General features: G+C 46.2%; 1 protein-coding gene across 2 annotated transcripts in view; it reads left to right on the forward strand.

Moving 5' to 3' along the window:
* The window catches only part of SLC25A43 (solute carrier family 25 member 43), a 43153-nt gene extending 25470 nt beyond the window's left edge, over nt 1-17683 (forward strand). For both annotated transcript variants that reach the window (XM_045995862.1, XM_045995861.1), the window contains 2 exons: nt 15006-15140; nt 15811-17683. In XM_045995862.1, the coding sequence (XP_045851818.1) occupies nt 15006-15140; nt 15811-15908 (233 nt within the window). In that variant the 3' untranslated portion in view covers nt 15909-17683. The remainder of the gene's footprint in view (nt 1-15005; nt 15141-15810) is intronic.

A 17683-nucleotide genomic window follows, 5' to 3' on the forward strand; every position in this document is an offset into this window, starting at 1 on the left:
GGCTCAGAATGGTCAAGGCGTGGGCTCCAGGTTGCAGCGCTGGCGAGCGGCCCGTGTGCCGTCCGTGTCAGCAGTGGACTGATGGAGCCAGGTCTGCACACCAGAAAGCACAGGCTCTGGGGGTGGGTCCCCATCATGATGGTTTCGAAAAGCTTCCCCGTTTGAAAAGCCTCACACACAGCTGAAGGTTGAGAAGCACCAATCATTAGCATTCCTTCTTCCTGTGGGGCTGGCTTCATCTGGGCAGCAATCACAGAATACCACACACCAGTGGCTTGAACAACAGACACTGCTCCCGGTTCTGGAGGCTGGGGAAGTCCAAGATCAAAGTGCCGGCAGACTGCGTGTCTGGTGAGAACCCCTTTCCTGGCCTGCGGACAGCCACCTTCTTGCCGTGGCTTCACACGGTGTGGGTGAGAGGGATCATCTCTCTGGGGTCTCCCCTCATAAGCGCGCCAACCCCATTCATGAAGCCTCCATCCTCACGACCCAGTCACCTCCCAAAGGCCCCACAGCCATGTACCATCACATGGGGATTTCAACATAATGAATGTTGGGGGCCCGCAAACATTGTCCATAGCGGGGGGCAGCCAGGAATCCGTGCTTGCCTTTATAGTCATTTCGTCTGACACCAGCAGAGGTATTAATTCAAAAATACCATGAGTTCCGGAGCACCTGGCTGGCTCAGTCGGTGAAGTGCATGACTCTTGATCTCAGGGTTGTGGGTTCAAGCCCCACGTTGGGTGTAGGGACTACTTAGAACATTTTTTTTTTCTATCTTAAAAAAAATACCAGGAGTTCTGGTCTTAGCCTAGAGAATTCATTCAGGGTCCACGCTGTGGTAGCCACATTCAGTGCTGATTGTCGTCGGCAAGTGTGTCAAGGGCTAAGAGCCTTCTCAGTCCTGGGCAACAGAAGACAGTGGAGCTCAGAGGAATAGAGCTTGATTCTGAGTCTGAGAGACCCAAGTTCAAGTTGATGCTTTGTCTCATGTTCTGTGATTTGGGGAGAGTCATCCTTTCGCAGACTCTATTTTGTCATCTATAAAATAGGGCTGCGAGGATCCTACTACCTATTTCACGAGGCTTTTGTGAGGATTAAATGAGACAGTAGGTGGCACGTGCTCAGTATAATGCCTGACCCTGAGCTCTTGGGAAACATTACTCATTTTTTTGCTTCATTACCGTCTATGTGGCTAGTTTGAGCCTGATCACAAGCAAACAGCTGTGTTTGGGAAAAGCTGCTGGTGACACTGACACTGAGGGGAATTTGATTTGACGTTTGACAAGCGCCTGATATGTGAGATGAAGGGTGTTAGACCCTGAAGAGCAGGACAGAAGGAAGGCCTAGTGCCTGATCCCACAGGCCGGTGGGCCCCCGGCCCAGATTTGTACTCATATAACTCACACTAGGTCGACTGTACCAAAGCAGAGGTCCAAACAAATAGCAAAGAGAGCACAAGAGAGGGAAAGAACCTCAACTCAAATAAAGAAGTTACAAAATAATTACAAGGCACTGAAGGAAATGGGAACACTGATTGGATACATGATTTTAAGGCATTGTAATTTTTTAGGTGCAATAATGGTGTGATTATATATATTTATATTTTAGAGAAGAAGCCATTATATTTTAGAGAAACACAATTAAATATCTACAGATGAACTGAAATGATGTCTCATAGGGGTAGAGATGAAAAGAGATTGGCCATGAGTTGCTGATTGTTGAAGCTGGGTGAGGGAACTTGGGTGTTCATTTCACCCTTTCTGTATACATTTGAAATGTTCTACAATAAAAAGCTGTTTGTTTGTTTTTAAGTAAACTCTAGGCCCAATGTGGGGCTTAAACTCCTGTCTCTGAAATCAACAGTCACAAGCTCCACTGACGAAGCCAGCCAGGCTCCCCTACAATGAAGTCTTTTTTTAAATGAGAGGTAAGGGGGCCATGGGGATGGCTCAGTTGGCTGAGTGTCTGACTCTTGATTTCGGCTCAGGCCACGATCTCAGGATCGTGAGATCGAGCCCCATGTCTGGCTCCACACTAGGCATGGAGCCTGCTTGGGATTTTTTCTCTCCCTCTCTCTCTGCCCCCTGACCCTGCTCACACATGCGCAAGCATTCTCTCTCTCTCTCTCTTTCTCTGTCTCTCTCTCTCTCTATATATATATATATATATAAAACTATTAAAAAGTTTAAAAATTAGGGGCGCCTGGGTGGCTCAGCAGGTTAAAGCCTCTGCCTTCGGCTCAGGTCATGATCCCAGGGTCCTGGGATCGAGCCCCACATCCGGCTCTCTGCTCCGCAGGGAGCCTGCTTCCTCCTCTCTCTCTGCCTGCCTCTCTGCCTAGTTGTGATTTCTGTCAAATAAATAAAATATTAAAAAATTTTAAAAATTAAAGATTTTCTCTCTTCTCCCTCTATCCCTTCCCACCTCTCAAAAAGAGAGAGAGGGGGGCACCTGGGTGGCTCAGTGGGTTAAAGCCTCTGCCTTCAACTCAGGTCATGATCCCAGGGTCCAGGGATCGAGCCCCGCGTTGGGCTCTTTGCTCCGCGGGGAGCCTGCTTCCTTCTCTCTCTCTGCCTGCCTCTCTGCCTGCTTGTGATCTCTGCCTGTCAAATAAATAAAATATTTTTTAAAAAAAGAGAGAGAGAGAGAGAGAGGGGCACCTGGCTGGCTGTCAGTGGAGCATGCCACTCTTGATCTCAGGGTTGTGAGTTCAAGCCCCATGCTGGGTGTAGAGTTTACTTAAATAAATAAATAAGTAAACAAACAAACATTAAAAAATCATTTTTGAAAAAGAGAGATTGACAGAAGGAAGGCAAAAGAGAGGAAGAAGAAGCAGGGAAACAGGTAGTTCCAATCAAAATCCAAAGAAGTTTCAAGATGAGGTGGCAGCTGACCCGACCCTGGGTAACTAGGATTTTGCACAGCTGAAAACGTCGTTCAGGAAATAACAAGTGTGACTGGATTTAGGTCTCCTGGGGTGAGGGGAGATGTTAGTTGTGGTTCTCTAGAAAAACAGAGCCCATAGCATATGTATATATGTAGAAAGAGAAAAAGATTTCTCGTAAGGAATTGCCACACACAACTGTGCACGGTTCAAGTCCAGAAGCTGACTACTGGCAGAATTCTCTCTTCCTGGGGGGACCCCAGTCTTAAAATTTTCTCTTTAGGCCCTCAATGAATTAGATGAGGCCCACCCACGTTATGAAAGGTAATTTGCTTAAACTCTAGTGACTTTTTTTTTTTAAAGGTTTTATGTACTTATTTGACACAGAGAGAGGGAACACAAGCAGGGGAACTGGGAGAGGAAGAAGCAGATTTCCCACCAGGCAAGGAGCCCTACGTGGGGCTCAATCCCAGGACGCCAAGATCATGACCTGAGCCGAAGGCAGATGCTTAATGACTGAGCCAGCCAGGTGCCCCTAAACTCTAGTGACTTAAATGTTAACTCATCTGACCAACAGACACATGAAAAGATGCTCATTTTCACTTACCATCAGGGAAATGCAAATCAAAACTATAATGAGGGGCACCTGGCTGGCTCAGTGGGTAGAGCATGCAACTCTTAATCTGACGGTTGTAAGTCTGAGCCCCACATTGGGGGTCAAGATTACTTAAAAATAAAATCTTAAAGCCTGGGTGGCTCAGTCATTTAAGCTTCTGCTTTCGGCTCAGGTCATGATCCCGGGGTCCTGGGATCGAGCCCCACTTCGGGCTCTCTGCTCAGCAGGGAGCCTGCTTCCCCACTCCCTCTGCCTGCCGCTCCAACTGCTTGTGCTCTCTCTCCATCTCTCTAATAAATAAAATCTTTTAAAAAATAAAACTTTTTAAATTAAAAAAAATTTTTAAAACTACAATGTGATATCACCTCACAACTTTCAGAATGGCTAAAATCAACAACACAAGAAACAACAGGTGTTGGCGAGGACGTGGAGAAAGGGAAGCCTCATGCACTGTGGGTGGGAATGCAAACTGAGGCAGCCACTGTGGAAGACAGTATGGAGGTGCCTCAAAAAGCTAAAAATAGAGTTACTCTACAATCCAGCAATTGCATTACTGAGTATTTACCCTAAAAATACAAAAACACTAATTCAAAGGGATACATGCACACCTGTGTTTATTGCAGCATTTACAGTAGCCAAACTACAGAAGCTGCCCAAGTGTCCATTGATGAATGAGTGGATAAAGAAGAGGTAGTATAGATTTACAGTGGAATATTATTCCACCATCAGAAAGAATAAACTCGGGGGCGCCTGGGTGGCTCAGTGGATTAAGCCACTGCCTTCGGCTCGGGTCATGATCTCAGGGTCCTGGGATCAAGTCCCGCATCGGGCTCTCTGCTCCGCGGGGAGCCTGCTTCCTCCTCTCTCTCTGCCTGCCTCTCTGCCTACTTGTGATCTCTCTCTGTGTCAAATAAATAAATAAAATCTTTAAAAAAAAAAAAAAAGAAAGAATAAACTCGGGGCGCCTGGGTGGCTCAGTGGGGTGAAGCCTCTGCCTTCGGCTCAGGTCATGATCCCAGGGTCCTGAGATTGAGCCCCGCATCAGGCTCTCTGCTCAGCAGGGACCTGCTTCTCCCTCTCTCTCTGCCTGCCTCTCTGCCTGCCTCTCTGCCTACTTGTGATCTCTGTCTGTCAAATAAATAAATAAATAAAATCTTTTAAAAAAAATGAACTCTTGCCATTTGCAATAACGTGGATGGAGCTAGAGAGTATGATGCTAAGCAAAATAACTCAAATACCGTATGATTTCACTCCTACATGGAACTTAAGAAAACAAACAAGCAAAGAGAAAAAAGAGTCAAAGCAAGAAACAGCATCTTAATTCTAGAGAACAATCTGATGGTTGCCAGAGGGGAGGAAGGGGGGAAAGGGGGAGGAGGGGGGCAGGAGGGGGTACAAGTGATGGGGATGAAGGCGGGAACTTGGGATGAGCACTGAGTAATGCAGAGAAGTGCTGAATCACCATATTGTGCACCTGAGACTAATATTACACTGTATGTTAACTATACTGGAATTAAAATAAGAACTTAAAGTAAAAAAATATATATTTTTTAAAGATTTTATTTATTTGGCAGACAGAGATCACAAGTAGGCAGAGAGGCAGGCAGAGAGAGAGAAAGGGAAGCAGGCTACCCGCTGAGCAGAGAGCCCGATGTGGGGCTCGATCCCAGGACCCTGGGATCATGACCTGAGCGGAAGGCAGAGGCTTTAACCCACTGAGCCACCCAGGTTCCCCAGTAAAAAAAAAATATTAAAAATGTTAATCTCATCTTAAAAATACCTTTACAGCAACAGCTAGACTGGTGCTTGACCAAATATCTGGGTACCACGGTCTAGCCAACTTGACACATGAAACAAACCATCATGGGCTGATAGTGGAAAATAATACTGGGAAGACTGATGGGCACCAAACTATAGAGGGTTTTGAATTCGGTTAGGTTTTCTCTTTGGAAAACTTTTCTTAGAAAACTGGGAGTTGGTAAAGGTTTCTTAGCAAAGCCGTGACAGCAACTAGTGAGTTTGGAACAGCAGCCGGCTGCTGTGTGGAAGGTGGGCTGGAGAGGGCAGAGACTGGAGGTGTGCGGATGGGTAAGGCAATCGTGTCGATTTCTTGCTCACATTGAAGAGGTATGCAGGGGCAGATTGTGTAGGGTTTATAACCTTCCAGTGGTGTGCTCGAGCCAGCTCCTGTGGGCATAGGAGAGCTGATTGTTAAGTTGCAGTCAATCCAGGAGCCGGCGGGCCTCACAGATGGTAGCTTGAAATCAAGCATGTGGCAGTACTGACATCACTGAAATTGGCAAATGCGACCACTCCGGGCTTTTTTCTCCCCAGAGAATCAGTTGTTAAATATTTACCACTACATTACCATCACAGCTTACAGGTAACAGTAAGAAATGTAGATTTTATTCTAAGTGTTCTATAAGACCATTAAAGTATTTTAAGCAGATGAGTAAAAAGATCTGATTTTTTTTTTTAATTTCTCCGGCAACTTCTTTAAAAAAGAGAATGGACTATAAAGGGGCCAGGCAAGGAGTCTCAAACCCTCTCTGTCCCAAGGAGACCAAAAGGGAGCTGAATAATGGTCCATGTCGGCAATGATGGTGGCTTGGCAGTGAAGGTAGAGTGAAGCAGAGACATTTGGAAGATGGTTGAGGTCCTAAGGTTGAACATAGCTGACCCTAGATTCATCACAAGTTGATTATAATTGCTCTGTTAACTCATGTCATTTGCTTAGTATATTTCTGTTCTAGTTTTGGGGCGCGGGCACCGCATTACAAAATAATTAGCTTGACCCATGACTCGGGACTTTTTCGTAGTTTTACTGAAGATAAATCAATCATATGATCTTATAACAGAATAAGAAAGTTTATTTCCTGCATGAATATAATCTCTTTTCAATATGTCAGTCTTATAGTAGCAGGAGGAACTTCAGGTCTTATGATTAGGCAGATTCTTTCTAAGGGGAAAGGAAGCTTTTAATATCTGTTTGGCAATGGTTCTTCATCGACAGGGTAAGAAGGAAAGGAAGCCAGGTCTCAATAGTGTCCGGGTAAACATTTTAAAGTAAGACATTCACCAAAGACCCCTGGCCATTTTGGCTCCTGAAACTCCAGGTTGGGAGACTCAGCTTGTCCATTCATGTTTTATTTTTCATACTCTGGTCTGTACTTGACTGTTACTATATCCCAAAGGGAAGGGCTAACCCAGAGGTTCACCCTTCACCTTGACATAGGACTGTATATGGTTAAAGCATAGAATGTTGATCATTCAACAGGGCACCTGGCTGCCTCAGTCAGAAGAGCCGTGTGATCTTGATCTCAGGGCTGTGAGTTCAAGCCCCACATTGTGCGTAGAGATTACTTAAAAATAAAATCTTTAGGGGTGCCTGGATGGCTCAGTTGGTTTAGTGCCTCCTTTCGGCTCAGGTCATCATCTCAGGGTCCTGAGATGGGGCTCCCTGCTCATCGGGGAGTCTGCTTCTCCCTCTGCCCCTTCCTGCATGTATGCTTTCTCTCTCTCTCTCTCTCTCAAATAAAATCTAAAAAAAAATAAATAAAATCTTTCAAAAAGAATGTTGATCCTTCGAGCTGGATTAAATGATGAAAGATACAACGATCTTTCATATAAAATGAAGAACTGTGGAACTTTATTAATTTGCCTGGCACTAAAATTATAATAACAAATTATTATAATTTTAAAATTATATAATAAATTTTACTATAATTAATTAAATATAATTTATTAATTTAATATAATATAATAAAAATTATATACTAAATTATTATAATTATAAAATTATAATAACAAATAACAAAGATTCAGTAAGGAAATGAATGATACAAACAGCAGAAGACATTATCCCCCCCCCCCCATTTTTGAAATGAGGACATGGAAGTTCAGAGAAGTTAAGGAACTTGCTTTCTATCACAGAGCTAGTGAGTGGAGGAGATGAGGTTGGTTCAAATCCAGGTCTGTGTTATGGTAAAACCCATGCACATGACCTTGTGCTCCACACAGGCTTTCACAAATTGCTCAGCTAGATGAGAACATAGGGCCCGGAAAGTCTCTCTACTCCGCTGCCTGTCATTAACCCAGTTTCAGTCATATATAATAAAATGGAATATCCTCCCAAGACTTCATAAGCTAGGCTTCACTAATTTAAACTAGTCTCCCCCCAGACACATACATACATGTTGGAATTACTGACATTTTTCTGTATTGTTTATCAGATGCCCTTATGGTGAGGGTTCACGGGAGAGGCTAGAGTCTGATAAGGAAGAGGACGACTATCCTTTCACCAGCAACAGGTGGCAGGATGGGGTGTCCTGCGAGGACACAAGCTAGGTAGGTGTCAGGTGCGGCACATATTGTCATTTTATGTCTTTGAACCTAGAGGCCAAGGTCAGGGAGTCACTGGGAGGCAGGGTCCCGGAGGGCAGAGCACCTGGCTTTTGTCCCTCCTGGCCACTCTTCCTCTCAAGATCTTGGGTTTCTATCTGTAAATGAAGTCACTGGATTGGAATATCTTTTTTTAAGGATTTTTTTATAAAGATTTTATTTATTTTTTTGACAGAGAGAGAGAGAGATCACAAGTAGGCAGAGAGGCAGGCAGAGAAAGAGGAGGAAGCAGACTCCCTGCTGAGCAGAGAGCCCGATACTGGGCTCGATCCCAGGACCCTGAGATCATGACCTGAGCTGAAGGCAGAGGCTTAACCCACTGAGCCACCCAGGTGCCCCAAGGATTTTATTTTTAAGTAACCTCTACCCCCAGCACGGGACTCAAACTCATGACCAAGAGATCAAGAGTCGTGTGCTCCACCAACTGAGCCAGCCGGCTGCACCCATTGGACCGGAATATCTTAAGTTCCCTCTCAGATCTGAATCTGTGGTTTGGGGACTCAGGGTTGTCGGGGCCTGGAGTCATGAGAGCCAGGACCAGAACGAGAGCAAGAAAGGGCCAGGCTTCACAGAGACAACAAAAATCTATAATCTACAAGGCCTGACCTTCCCGGTAGTGTGTTTCAGTGATTAACATTGAGTTTTCGCGCTACTTCTCTGGTTGCGATGTGTTCATACGTTCTACAGAGTTTTATGGAGGCTGGAGAGAAGAGAAGCTGAGTAAGACATGGTCCCAGCTACCAGGGATCACAGTCTCCTGGAGGAAAGAACATGAAACAACTAATTCAGATGAAACAGAATAAAATGTGTTATTTCCGAGCCAGATGACCTTGATCAAATCACTTAGCCGGTCCCCAAGCCTCAGTCTCCTCACCTGGACCAGGCATACAAGCAGTCAATAAACATCTAAGTGTAAAGAGGCAGTAGCAACATTATTGTGGCTATTTTGTGCTCAGATGCCATCACTTCTTGGTCAGATCGAACTATCTACACACTGTCGTGGCAAAGAGAGAAGAAATCATGCAAAGTTTGATCCTTGTTTTCTGAAAAGAGTCTATATCATATCATATAGGTTTTGACCCACTGTTTTTATAATTCATGCCAGCGTTATGTCAGAATGCTTTTAAAATTCCAGACCACTCCTGTACTGAGCATTTCAGGCATTTATTCAGCAAACCATTCGCCGAGCACTGGGCTGCTGGGGAAGGCACCAGAGATCCGGAAGTGAACAAGACCAGTCCTTACAGAGCACACAGCCCCCTGGGAGAAACAGACATGTGAGTCAGGCCTGGTTACATTACAGTGCAAAAGGGGCCTCCTGCAAAAGGCTGTCCATATTCACTATCTCCAGTCTTTCTCTTCTCATCTCCCTTGAATCATTTCAGTCAGACTTTCGCCCCCACCACTCAACAGAAACTTCTCTTCCTAAGAGAAGCCGTGACCTCCCTGTCTCTAAATGCAATGGTCGGGACTCAGTTCTCATTTCCTTGGCCATCAGGAGCTCACCACTTCCTGTGATACATTGACTGCCCAGCACTTGGCTTCTTTGCCAGTCCTCCTCTTTGCCTTGACTTTTAAATATTGGGGTATCCCTGGGCTCGAGCCCTAAGTGATCTCATCTAGTCTCCTGGGTTTCAATACCATCTCGGTGTTGAGGATTGTCAAATTAGATCCCCAGCCCTAACCCTCTCTCCTGGGCTGCAGACTTGTGTAGCCAACTTCCCATTGCCATTGAGATGTCAAAGGGGTGTCATACACTTGAACTCCTGAAGTCTCCTCCACCCACCCTCCAAAAAACCCCCTACTTCTCCCGTGGTTTTTCCCATTTGGTTAGCAGCACTTCTGTCTACCCAGTTGCTCGGGCCAGAAACGTTGGAGTCATTGACCCCCATGACTAGCATCCCAGTCCAAGCTACCATGCCTTCTTGTCTCACTTCCTCCTTATAATCTCCTAACCAGTCTCCCTCAGTCCCTCTACCCTTTCCTCCGGCCTTCGGTCTTCTCCACACAGCAGCCAGAGTGGTCTTATTAAAACATAAACTAGGCTCCTTCACTCTTCTATTGAGAACCCAGCAGCATCTCCCATTCTCACTCAGTAATTCAAGTCAAAATACAGTGGCCTACCAGCCTTACAGGGTCCAGTCATGCGTGGTCTACTTTCCTGATGCCTTGTCCAGTCAGTCTCTCTTTTGTTCATTCCATTCCCACCATACTGGCCTCCTTATTGTCTAACACCCCAGGCCAGCTTCTGCCCCAGGGCCCTTGCAGGTAACACCATCCACTTCCCTTCAGATCTTCACTCAAAGGCCATCTTCTTGGTGAGTCTACTAAAAACATCAGCACCCTCCAGGCACTCCCTGTATCTTGGCCCTGCCTTGATTTTCTTCAGAGCAGTCACTGCCTTTTAGTATTTGGTATAAGTATTTCTTTTGCCTGTTCCTTCTCCACAACTAGAATTTCAGCTCTGTGGGAACAAGGGCTTTTTTTCTGTTTGGTTCACTGCTATATCCTCAGGGCCTGGCATATATTAGGTACTCAGTAAACATTTGCATGAATGAAAAGTCTTCAGAGGGGAAAATGGGAGCTAACAGAAGTGGAGAAATATTGCTAAGGTGTGCAAGGGGTGAACAGTGCTTTTAATGCTAGGAAAATTATCGTTTAGGGCCTTGGGTATCATTCCAAGGAGCTTGGATTTCATCCTATAGGTGGTAGAAAGTCTGTGAAGGAGTCAGTGGTCTGCACTGAAATGTTGGAGATGCATCCCGAATGCACTGGCAAGGACAGGAATGGGTCAAGGAGGCCAGTAAGAGACTGTTGCAGTGACCCATGCTTGAGGTGGTGGTAGCGTGAACCAAGAGAGGAGCAGTTAAGAACACAGAAAGGGGATGGATCTGAGAAGTGCAGTATTTAGAAGATCAAATTGGTTGTTGTACTTGCTGACTGATTGGCTAGGGCAGTAAGAGTGAGCGAATGAAGGAATCCCGGGTTCCTGGCTTGGGCCAGCAGGTTTGAATGGTGGTGCCATTTACCGAGCTAAATTCAGAAGAGGGGTGCCTGGGTGGCTCGGTCCATTCAGTGTCTGACTCTTGATCTCAGCTCAGGGATTGATCTCACAGACATGAGTTCAAGTCCCACGTTGGGCTCCAGGCTGGGTGTGGAGCAAGCTGTATCGCTAGCTAGAAATACAGAAGAGAGAATAAATTTGATGTGGTCAAGGTGGAAGGCAACACTCGGTTCTAGGTGTGTCAATTTGGGGAACCTGTGTGCTCTCTGGGTGGAGATATCTGGTAGGCACCTGGATGCTTGATTCTGGGGCTCAGGCTGGGAGGTCAGGGACAAAGAGAAAGATTTAGAAGTCATCTACCTGTAGATGGTGTTTAAAGCCATGTGATGGTAGAATTTCCTAGAGAAGTTGTATAAATTGAGGAGGGCAAAAAGTCGCTGGTTATCAGTGCCAAACACTGCCCCAAAAATCCAATAAGAAAAATATCCCCCCCCAAAAAACCCCATCTACTGGATTTGCCAGGTAGGAGGCCCTAAGCGAATATATTTCATTTATTCAAATATTTCTTGAACATCCACTACCTGTTGAGGATACTGAAGATACAGTAGTGAACCAAACAGGTAAAAAAAATCCCCTCTCCCACAGAGCCACAGTTCTAGTTGGGAGGAGTAGACAAATAAGAAATAAGTGAATCATACCAAGTCATAAAAGGCCATGAGTGCTCTGAAAATAAAAGAAATTCTTAAAAATTTTAAAAAAAGAAAGTTGGGGATCCAAGGTAGGCCTAGCCAGAGTCAGCAAGCAAAGTAACGGACACAGATCTAGACTGCAGTGAGGAGAACAGTGATGGGGAGAGAGGAAGTGGAATCAGCCAGAGTCCAGTAAGTTTCCAGCCTGTTTCAGTAAGTGCAAGCGAAAAGGGAAGGGGGTGTCCATTAACAGACGAGTGGATAAACACACAGTGGTACATCCAAACAATGGAATAGTACTCAGCAATAAACAGGAAGAAACTATTGACGAACACAACAACATGATGAATCTTGGAAGCATCACGCCAAGTGAAAGAAGCCAGTCTCGGGGCGCCTGGGTGGCTCAGTTGTTAAGCCTCTGCTTTCGGCTCAGATCATGGTCCCAGGGTCCTGGGATTAAGCCTCACATCGGGCTCCCTGCTCAGCAGGGAGCTTGCTTCTCCCTCTCTCTCTGCCCCCTGCTTGTGTTCCCTCTCTTGCTATCTCTCTCTCTCTCTCTCTCTCTCTCTCTCTCTCTGTGTCAAATAAATAAATAAATCTTTAAAAAGAAAAAAAGAAAGAAGCTAGTCTCAGGTGCCTGGCTGGCTCAGTTGGGAGAGCATGCAACTCTTGATCTCAGGGTCATGAGTTCGAGCCCCCCATGGGGTGTAGAGATAAATAAATAAAACTTGCAAAAAATATTTCAGAAGCCAGTCTCAAAAGGTTTTGTGCTGTTGGCTTCCATCTGTATGACATTCTCAAAAGGCAAAACAGAGAGAAGACCAGTGGCTGCCCAGGGCTGGGAATGGAGGACCTTGGTTGCAAAGGGGCAGCTCATGAGAATGGTGGTGGCAGAAGGAGGAGATCTGTGTCCTGATTGTGGTGGTGGTCAGACAAATGAATACATCTGTTGAAACTCCTAGTCCTTGACCCCGAAACCTGGTAATTTTACTGTATATTAATTTGGGAATAAGAGGCTGGACTATATCTGAAGGGCAAAGTCAAGATCAGCGCAAGAAGTTGTTTTGAAGACACAAGAGGGACTTGAGTTTATTCATTTGCTAAGGAGGAAAGTCAGGTCTCTTGGGAAGGGTGCCCAGGAGGAGTTCAAAGGTATGAGATCCAGGGCACTAGTAGGAAGAAAAGATGTTTATGTGAAGAAGCAAAAGTTGAGGCCCCGTACAGTCTGTTTTCTCTATGAACCAGGAGAGCAGGTGACGTACCTAGAATTGAGGACTAGGTGCAGGGTGCCAGGCGTCAAGGGCTGTGGGAAGGTTTGGCACAGCCGCCTTGAGGAACAGGCAAGGATGCTTTGAAAACTCGGTTCACAGTACGAAGGCCCAGCAGAGGCTGGCAACCTCGAAGCTTTGGTGGTACCGATCTGCCCCTTTGCGGATTTGTCTTCAGTGGCTTGGGGCAGAGAAGGGATGTGTGGGTGTGAGGGGCTGAAGGACAAGGGGCAAGGATTTTGAGAGTAGGAGCACAAAAACCTTGGCAGGGATTAGAAAAGGAAGCCACTGAAGCCAGCTGGGAACAAGCGGCCTGGGGGAGACAGGAGGGGGCAAGTGCCCAGGGCCTTAATGATCTAACAGTGATAGGAACCAGTGTGGGGGGGGTGCCGGTGGGTAAGGACACCGTGGTGCCAGAGTTTAGCATTTCAAAGGTGGGCATGGAGGACTAGCAACATTAGGTAAGGGGCTATGTTGCTATTTAGCATGCTTTATTTTTTTTAAAGATTTTATTTATTTGAGAGGGAGTGTGCACAAGCAGGGGGAAGGGCAGAGGGAGAGGAAGAAGCAAGCTCCCTGCTGAGCCGGGAGCCTGATGTGGGCCTCAATCCTAGGACCCAGGGATCACGACCTGAGCCGAAGGCAGACGCTTACCGACTGAGCCACCCAGGCGCCCCTATTTAGCATACTTTCTATGTAATAGTAATAGCAATGCTAGCTCATACCTACTGACCCTTACCATGTGCCTGCCACGGCTGATTGCTTTACATGCATATCTCATTTAATTCTCACAGCAGCCCCAGGACGCGGTACTGTGAGTAAACTGAGGTTCAGGAGGGTTAGGTAAGTGCCCAGGGTCCCATGCTGCATACATGAAATGGCCAGAGCTAAACTCTGACTTATCTGACTCCAGAGGTTCTGCTTTTTGGACTGCTAGACGAAACTGCCTCTCCCACGTGCAAGATGGTGGTGTTGTTGTTGCTGTTTCTTTAAGTAATTGCTACACCCAACCTGGGGCTCGAACTCACGACCCCGAGATCAAGATTCTGACTGAGCCAGCCAGGCGCCCCTCCCACGTGGAACATTTTGATTCCATTTCCCTAGAATGCTGTGGTAGTCTCAAGCAGACATTTCAGAAACAAACCAAAGTATATGCGAGGCTTTGTGTGACCCTGACACCATTCCTCAAAGCCAGCTCTGAGGGGCTCTCCCCCTCCCCCTGGGCAACAGGTGTCAGTTTTATATAGAGATGGTCTACTGAAAAGTGCTTTCATCTGATCCCAAAACTGGTTTCTACCAAAGGACAAAAATGTTCCTTTCAGAGATGGAGCATGTTGGCGATTGGTCAGGATAGTTATGTGAGTCATGATGAAGTCCGTGAAGTGGCCAAAGTTGTGGGTGGCCAAAGAGGCGTAAAAGTAAGGGTCACTGAGGTTGAGGTCCAGAAACTGGGTGTGGGATGGGTTGTCTTATAGATGCCAGTTCCCTAAGACGATGGTGGCTCTGGAAGAAGGGGAGCCACCAGGAGGTGAGGTCTCAGATGAACAGAGGACTTTCAGGAGGTCAAGAGAGGAGAGCAGCAACAAGAGTGTGGTCAGGGACGGGAGCCCCAGCCGGGAACTTCGGGCATGACAGGGAAGTAATTGGGGTCGGGGGACAGTAAGAGGGAGCTAGAAGAATGCTGCCATCACTCTGCTCATCACACTGGGACATCTGGGATGTGGGGAAATGAGCAGCTCACGCGTGACAGCTTCATGGAGGGGCCGTCAGCTAAGATAAGGAGACGAGCGGAGGGACTTAACCTTAACCTTAAAAAAGGTTAAGGGCACAGGAGAACGTTTATCATGTCCAGAGGGCATAGGTGGGGAAGTGACGGTCCTAAATGGTCCTTCCAGGCAAAATAAGCCCCGAATAGGGTGAGCCCTAAATAGGGTGACACCCCCATTGTCCTGACTTGGCTGTGCATTACTCTTCATTCTGAGCCCATTGAGCAAGGGCCCTGTGTCAGCCATTCTTGGTGGGCATCTCTGCTGGGAGCATAGCAACTAGCGCCCAGGCTTGAGACCTGGGCTTCCCCGACTAGAACATTTCTTTCCTGGTGATGCAATCACCACGTCCCGTCTTCTGTATTTCCTGCCAGGCTCAGAGTCCACACCTTCCCCACCGTGGAGGAGTAGATGTGTGTTTCTCAGGAGCGGCGGACTGCTTCCGGCAGATAGTCAAAGCCCAGGGGGTCCTGGCGCTCTGGAATGGACTGACGGCCAACTTGCTGAAGGTGAGAGGGGCCATCAGTCCCTTGCTTCCCTGCCTCCTCCACTTCTAGCCCTTTCCCCTGCCGCTCCCTTGCAGGCCGCCTGGGGAAAGCCCCGCCCACCTCGCCATCTAGCACTGACAGTCGCACAACACCCATGAGCGCAGGCTGGTGGCCACCCCTGAGAGAGAGGGACCCCTGTGCAGTGGTGGGGCACCAGACACCCCATCCCAGAGGAGCTGAGTATTTAGTGTAGCGGCTCCTGACATGGGGGTTCATGGACCCCTAAGGGGAACATAATCTCCCAGCCTAACACTGTATGCAAAAAACATGTAGATATGGGCATGTGTGCATCTCTCTGGGGGAGGAGCCATAGTTTTCATCATATTCCCAGGGAATTTCATGCCCCTCCCCACAAAAGGTTAAGAACCCTGGGCTAATCTTGCACAAATGTCAGCTTGTCTACGGCATATCAATCGTGCCATGCTTCCGCAGTGCATTCCCTTTAACCGCTACTGTTCCTCTTCCCTGACCCAAACCATGCCAGCCTTCATTCTGCCGTCTTCCCCGATTCCAAAAAGAATGATGTTGTGTTGTTCCCAGTCTTTACCTCAGTTTACCCCAGTCCAGGCTGACTGCAGATGCACTGACCTTATTTAAGATTTTAACATGATCTTCATTTCTTTTTAAACAGATAGTTCCGTATTTTGGAGTTATGTTTGGCACCTTCGAGTTCTGCAAGAGGATCTGTCTTTACCAAAATGGTTACATTGTGTCTCCTCTGAGTTATAAATTAACCCCTGGGGTGGATCAGAGTTTGAAGCCCCAGGAATTGCGGGAATTTAAAAAGTTCTTCAAAACCGGACAGCTGAAGTCTAAAAAACCAACTCTCTAAAACTGACCAGAACAAGAAGTGCACTGACCGAAGGCGTGTTACAATCATAAAAACCTTCTAACTGTGCATGTGCGGAGTGACCAGAGGAAACTCCCATCTGCCGCTCTTGGAAATGCAAAGATTTCGCCACATACCAGCTCCAAGCTCCAAACTCACGTCCTGGTGACCACCTGTGCTATGGGAAAGCTTCCCAGCACGACCGTTGCATGGTGGCACTCCACCAGATAGCTCCACAGAACCCAGCATTAACAAAACATGCAATTTACACTCCGTAAACAGGCAACTTCCACAACACCAAAGAAAGGCAATGGCCATGACCTCCAAGTGAAACGTCATTGAAGCGACTGAGCAAATAGCACATCAGGAGCTCAGCCACACAGTCGCAGCTTCCACTGACCCACACTGGCCTCGCGCTGCTCCATTCCACCCAAGTCTTCCCAGCACACTTGTTCTGAAACTCCTAATGTTTGCTGACTTCTGAGTGTGCACGCTGTAGTGTAAATTATGCCTTATCGGAAACTAAACTAAAGGGGCACCTGGGTGGCGCAGTCAGTTAAGTGGCAGCCCTCAGCTCAGGTCATGATCTCAGGGTCCTGGGATCGAGCCCTGCGTAGGAGCAGGGAGCCTGCTTCTCCTGCTCCCTCTGTGTGTGCTCTCCCTCTCTCAAATAAATAAATAAATCTTGTTTAAAAAAGAAACTAAATTAAAACCTTTAACATTTAAAAGTCCTCACTCTCTCGTGGTGGAACCATCCTTCTTTAAATCTGAAGATGCTGTAAATTTGAGATGCTTTAAACCTGAAGCATCTCAAGCTTACAAATTTCAGGAATCTTTTTTCAAGGCAGTTGTTACTGTGACCACTTAATTAATGACCCCAAAAGACCTCCTTCCAATTGAAGTCACGTACAGTTGAAGTGGCCTGAATTCTCTGCCTAACTTGCTTTGCAAGCCTACCCTGAAAATAAATTATTTAGTCAACTTAAGTTATTCTCACAAGATGTCCCAGTTGCCTAGAAAAGGATCAAATAGAACATCTGACATGCATATCCAAAAGAGAAATGGAACTGAACAAAAACACTTCAGGCTAATCATCTCTACTCTTTTAAAAAATCAAATTTTGGATTGTTCCACCTTGAGAACTCCATGGCAAATTTACACAACCTCACTTTCAAATAGTGCCTATCTGTGCATTAAAACACAGTAATATTAAATCGTTCATTTACACATACACACACGGGTTTTCAGGATGCTCCAAGTATTTTTCCCTGTTAAATTTGTTTTCCAAAGAAAACGGTTGTTTGGTCATTTGTTACTAAGGTGAGTTCTAGCAAAGGAATAGCAGTTAACACACAGAGGAAGGTCTCATCTGTAGCCCAAGCTGTTACAGTGGGGAGGGCGGCGAATTCTTTACCAACCATGAATAGTCCTGTTTATGAACTCTTCATCTTCCTTGAGGTGAACAATTTTTTTAAAGTTCTGAAATCTGCTATATATACATATTTTTTAACTAAATCTAAAATCCTAGCCTCAGGTTACTTACATCATGTTAATATCTTTGTGTATTCTTCTGCCCATATTATGAGATGGCTAGCCACACTCTTGCTACTGTGACACACAGGAATGTTTTCTGAGCTGTAGTTTTGGCTTTTTCAATAAAGTTAAGTGAGGAACA

This window comes from Meles meles, chromosome X, assembly GCF_922984935.1.
Source record: "Meles meles chromosome X, mMelMel3.1 paternal haplotype, whole genome shotgun sequence".
Lineage (NCBI taxonomy): Eukaryota > Metazoa > Chordata > Mammalia > Carnivora > Mustelidae > Meles > Meles meles.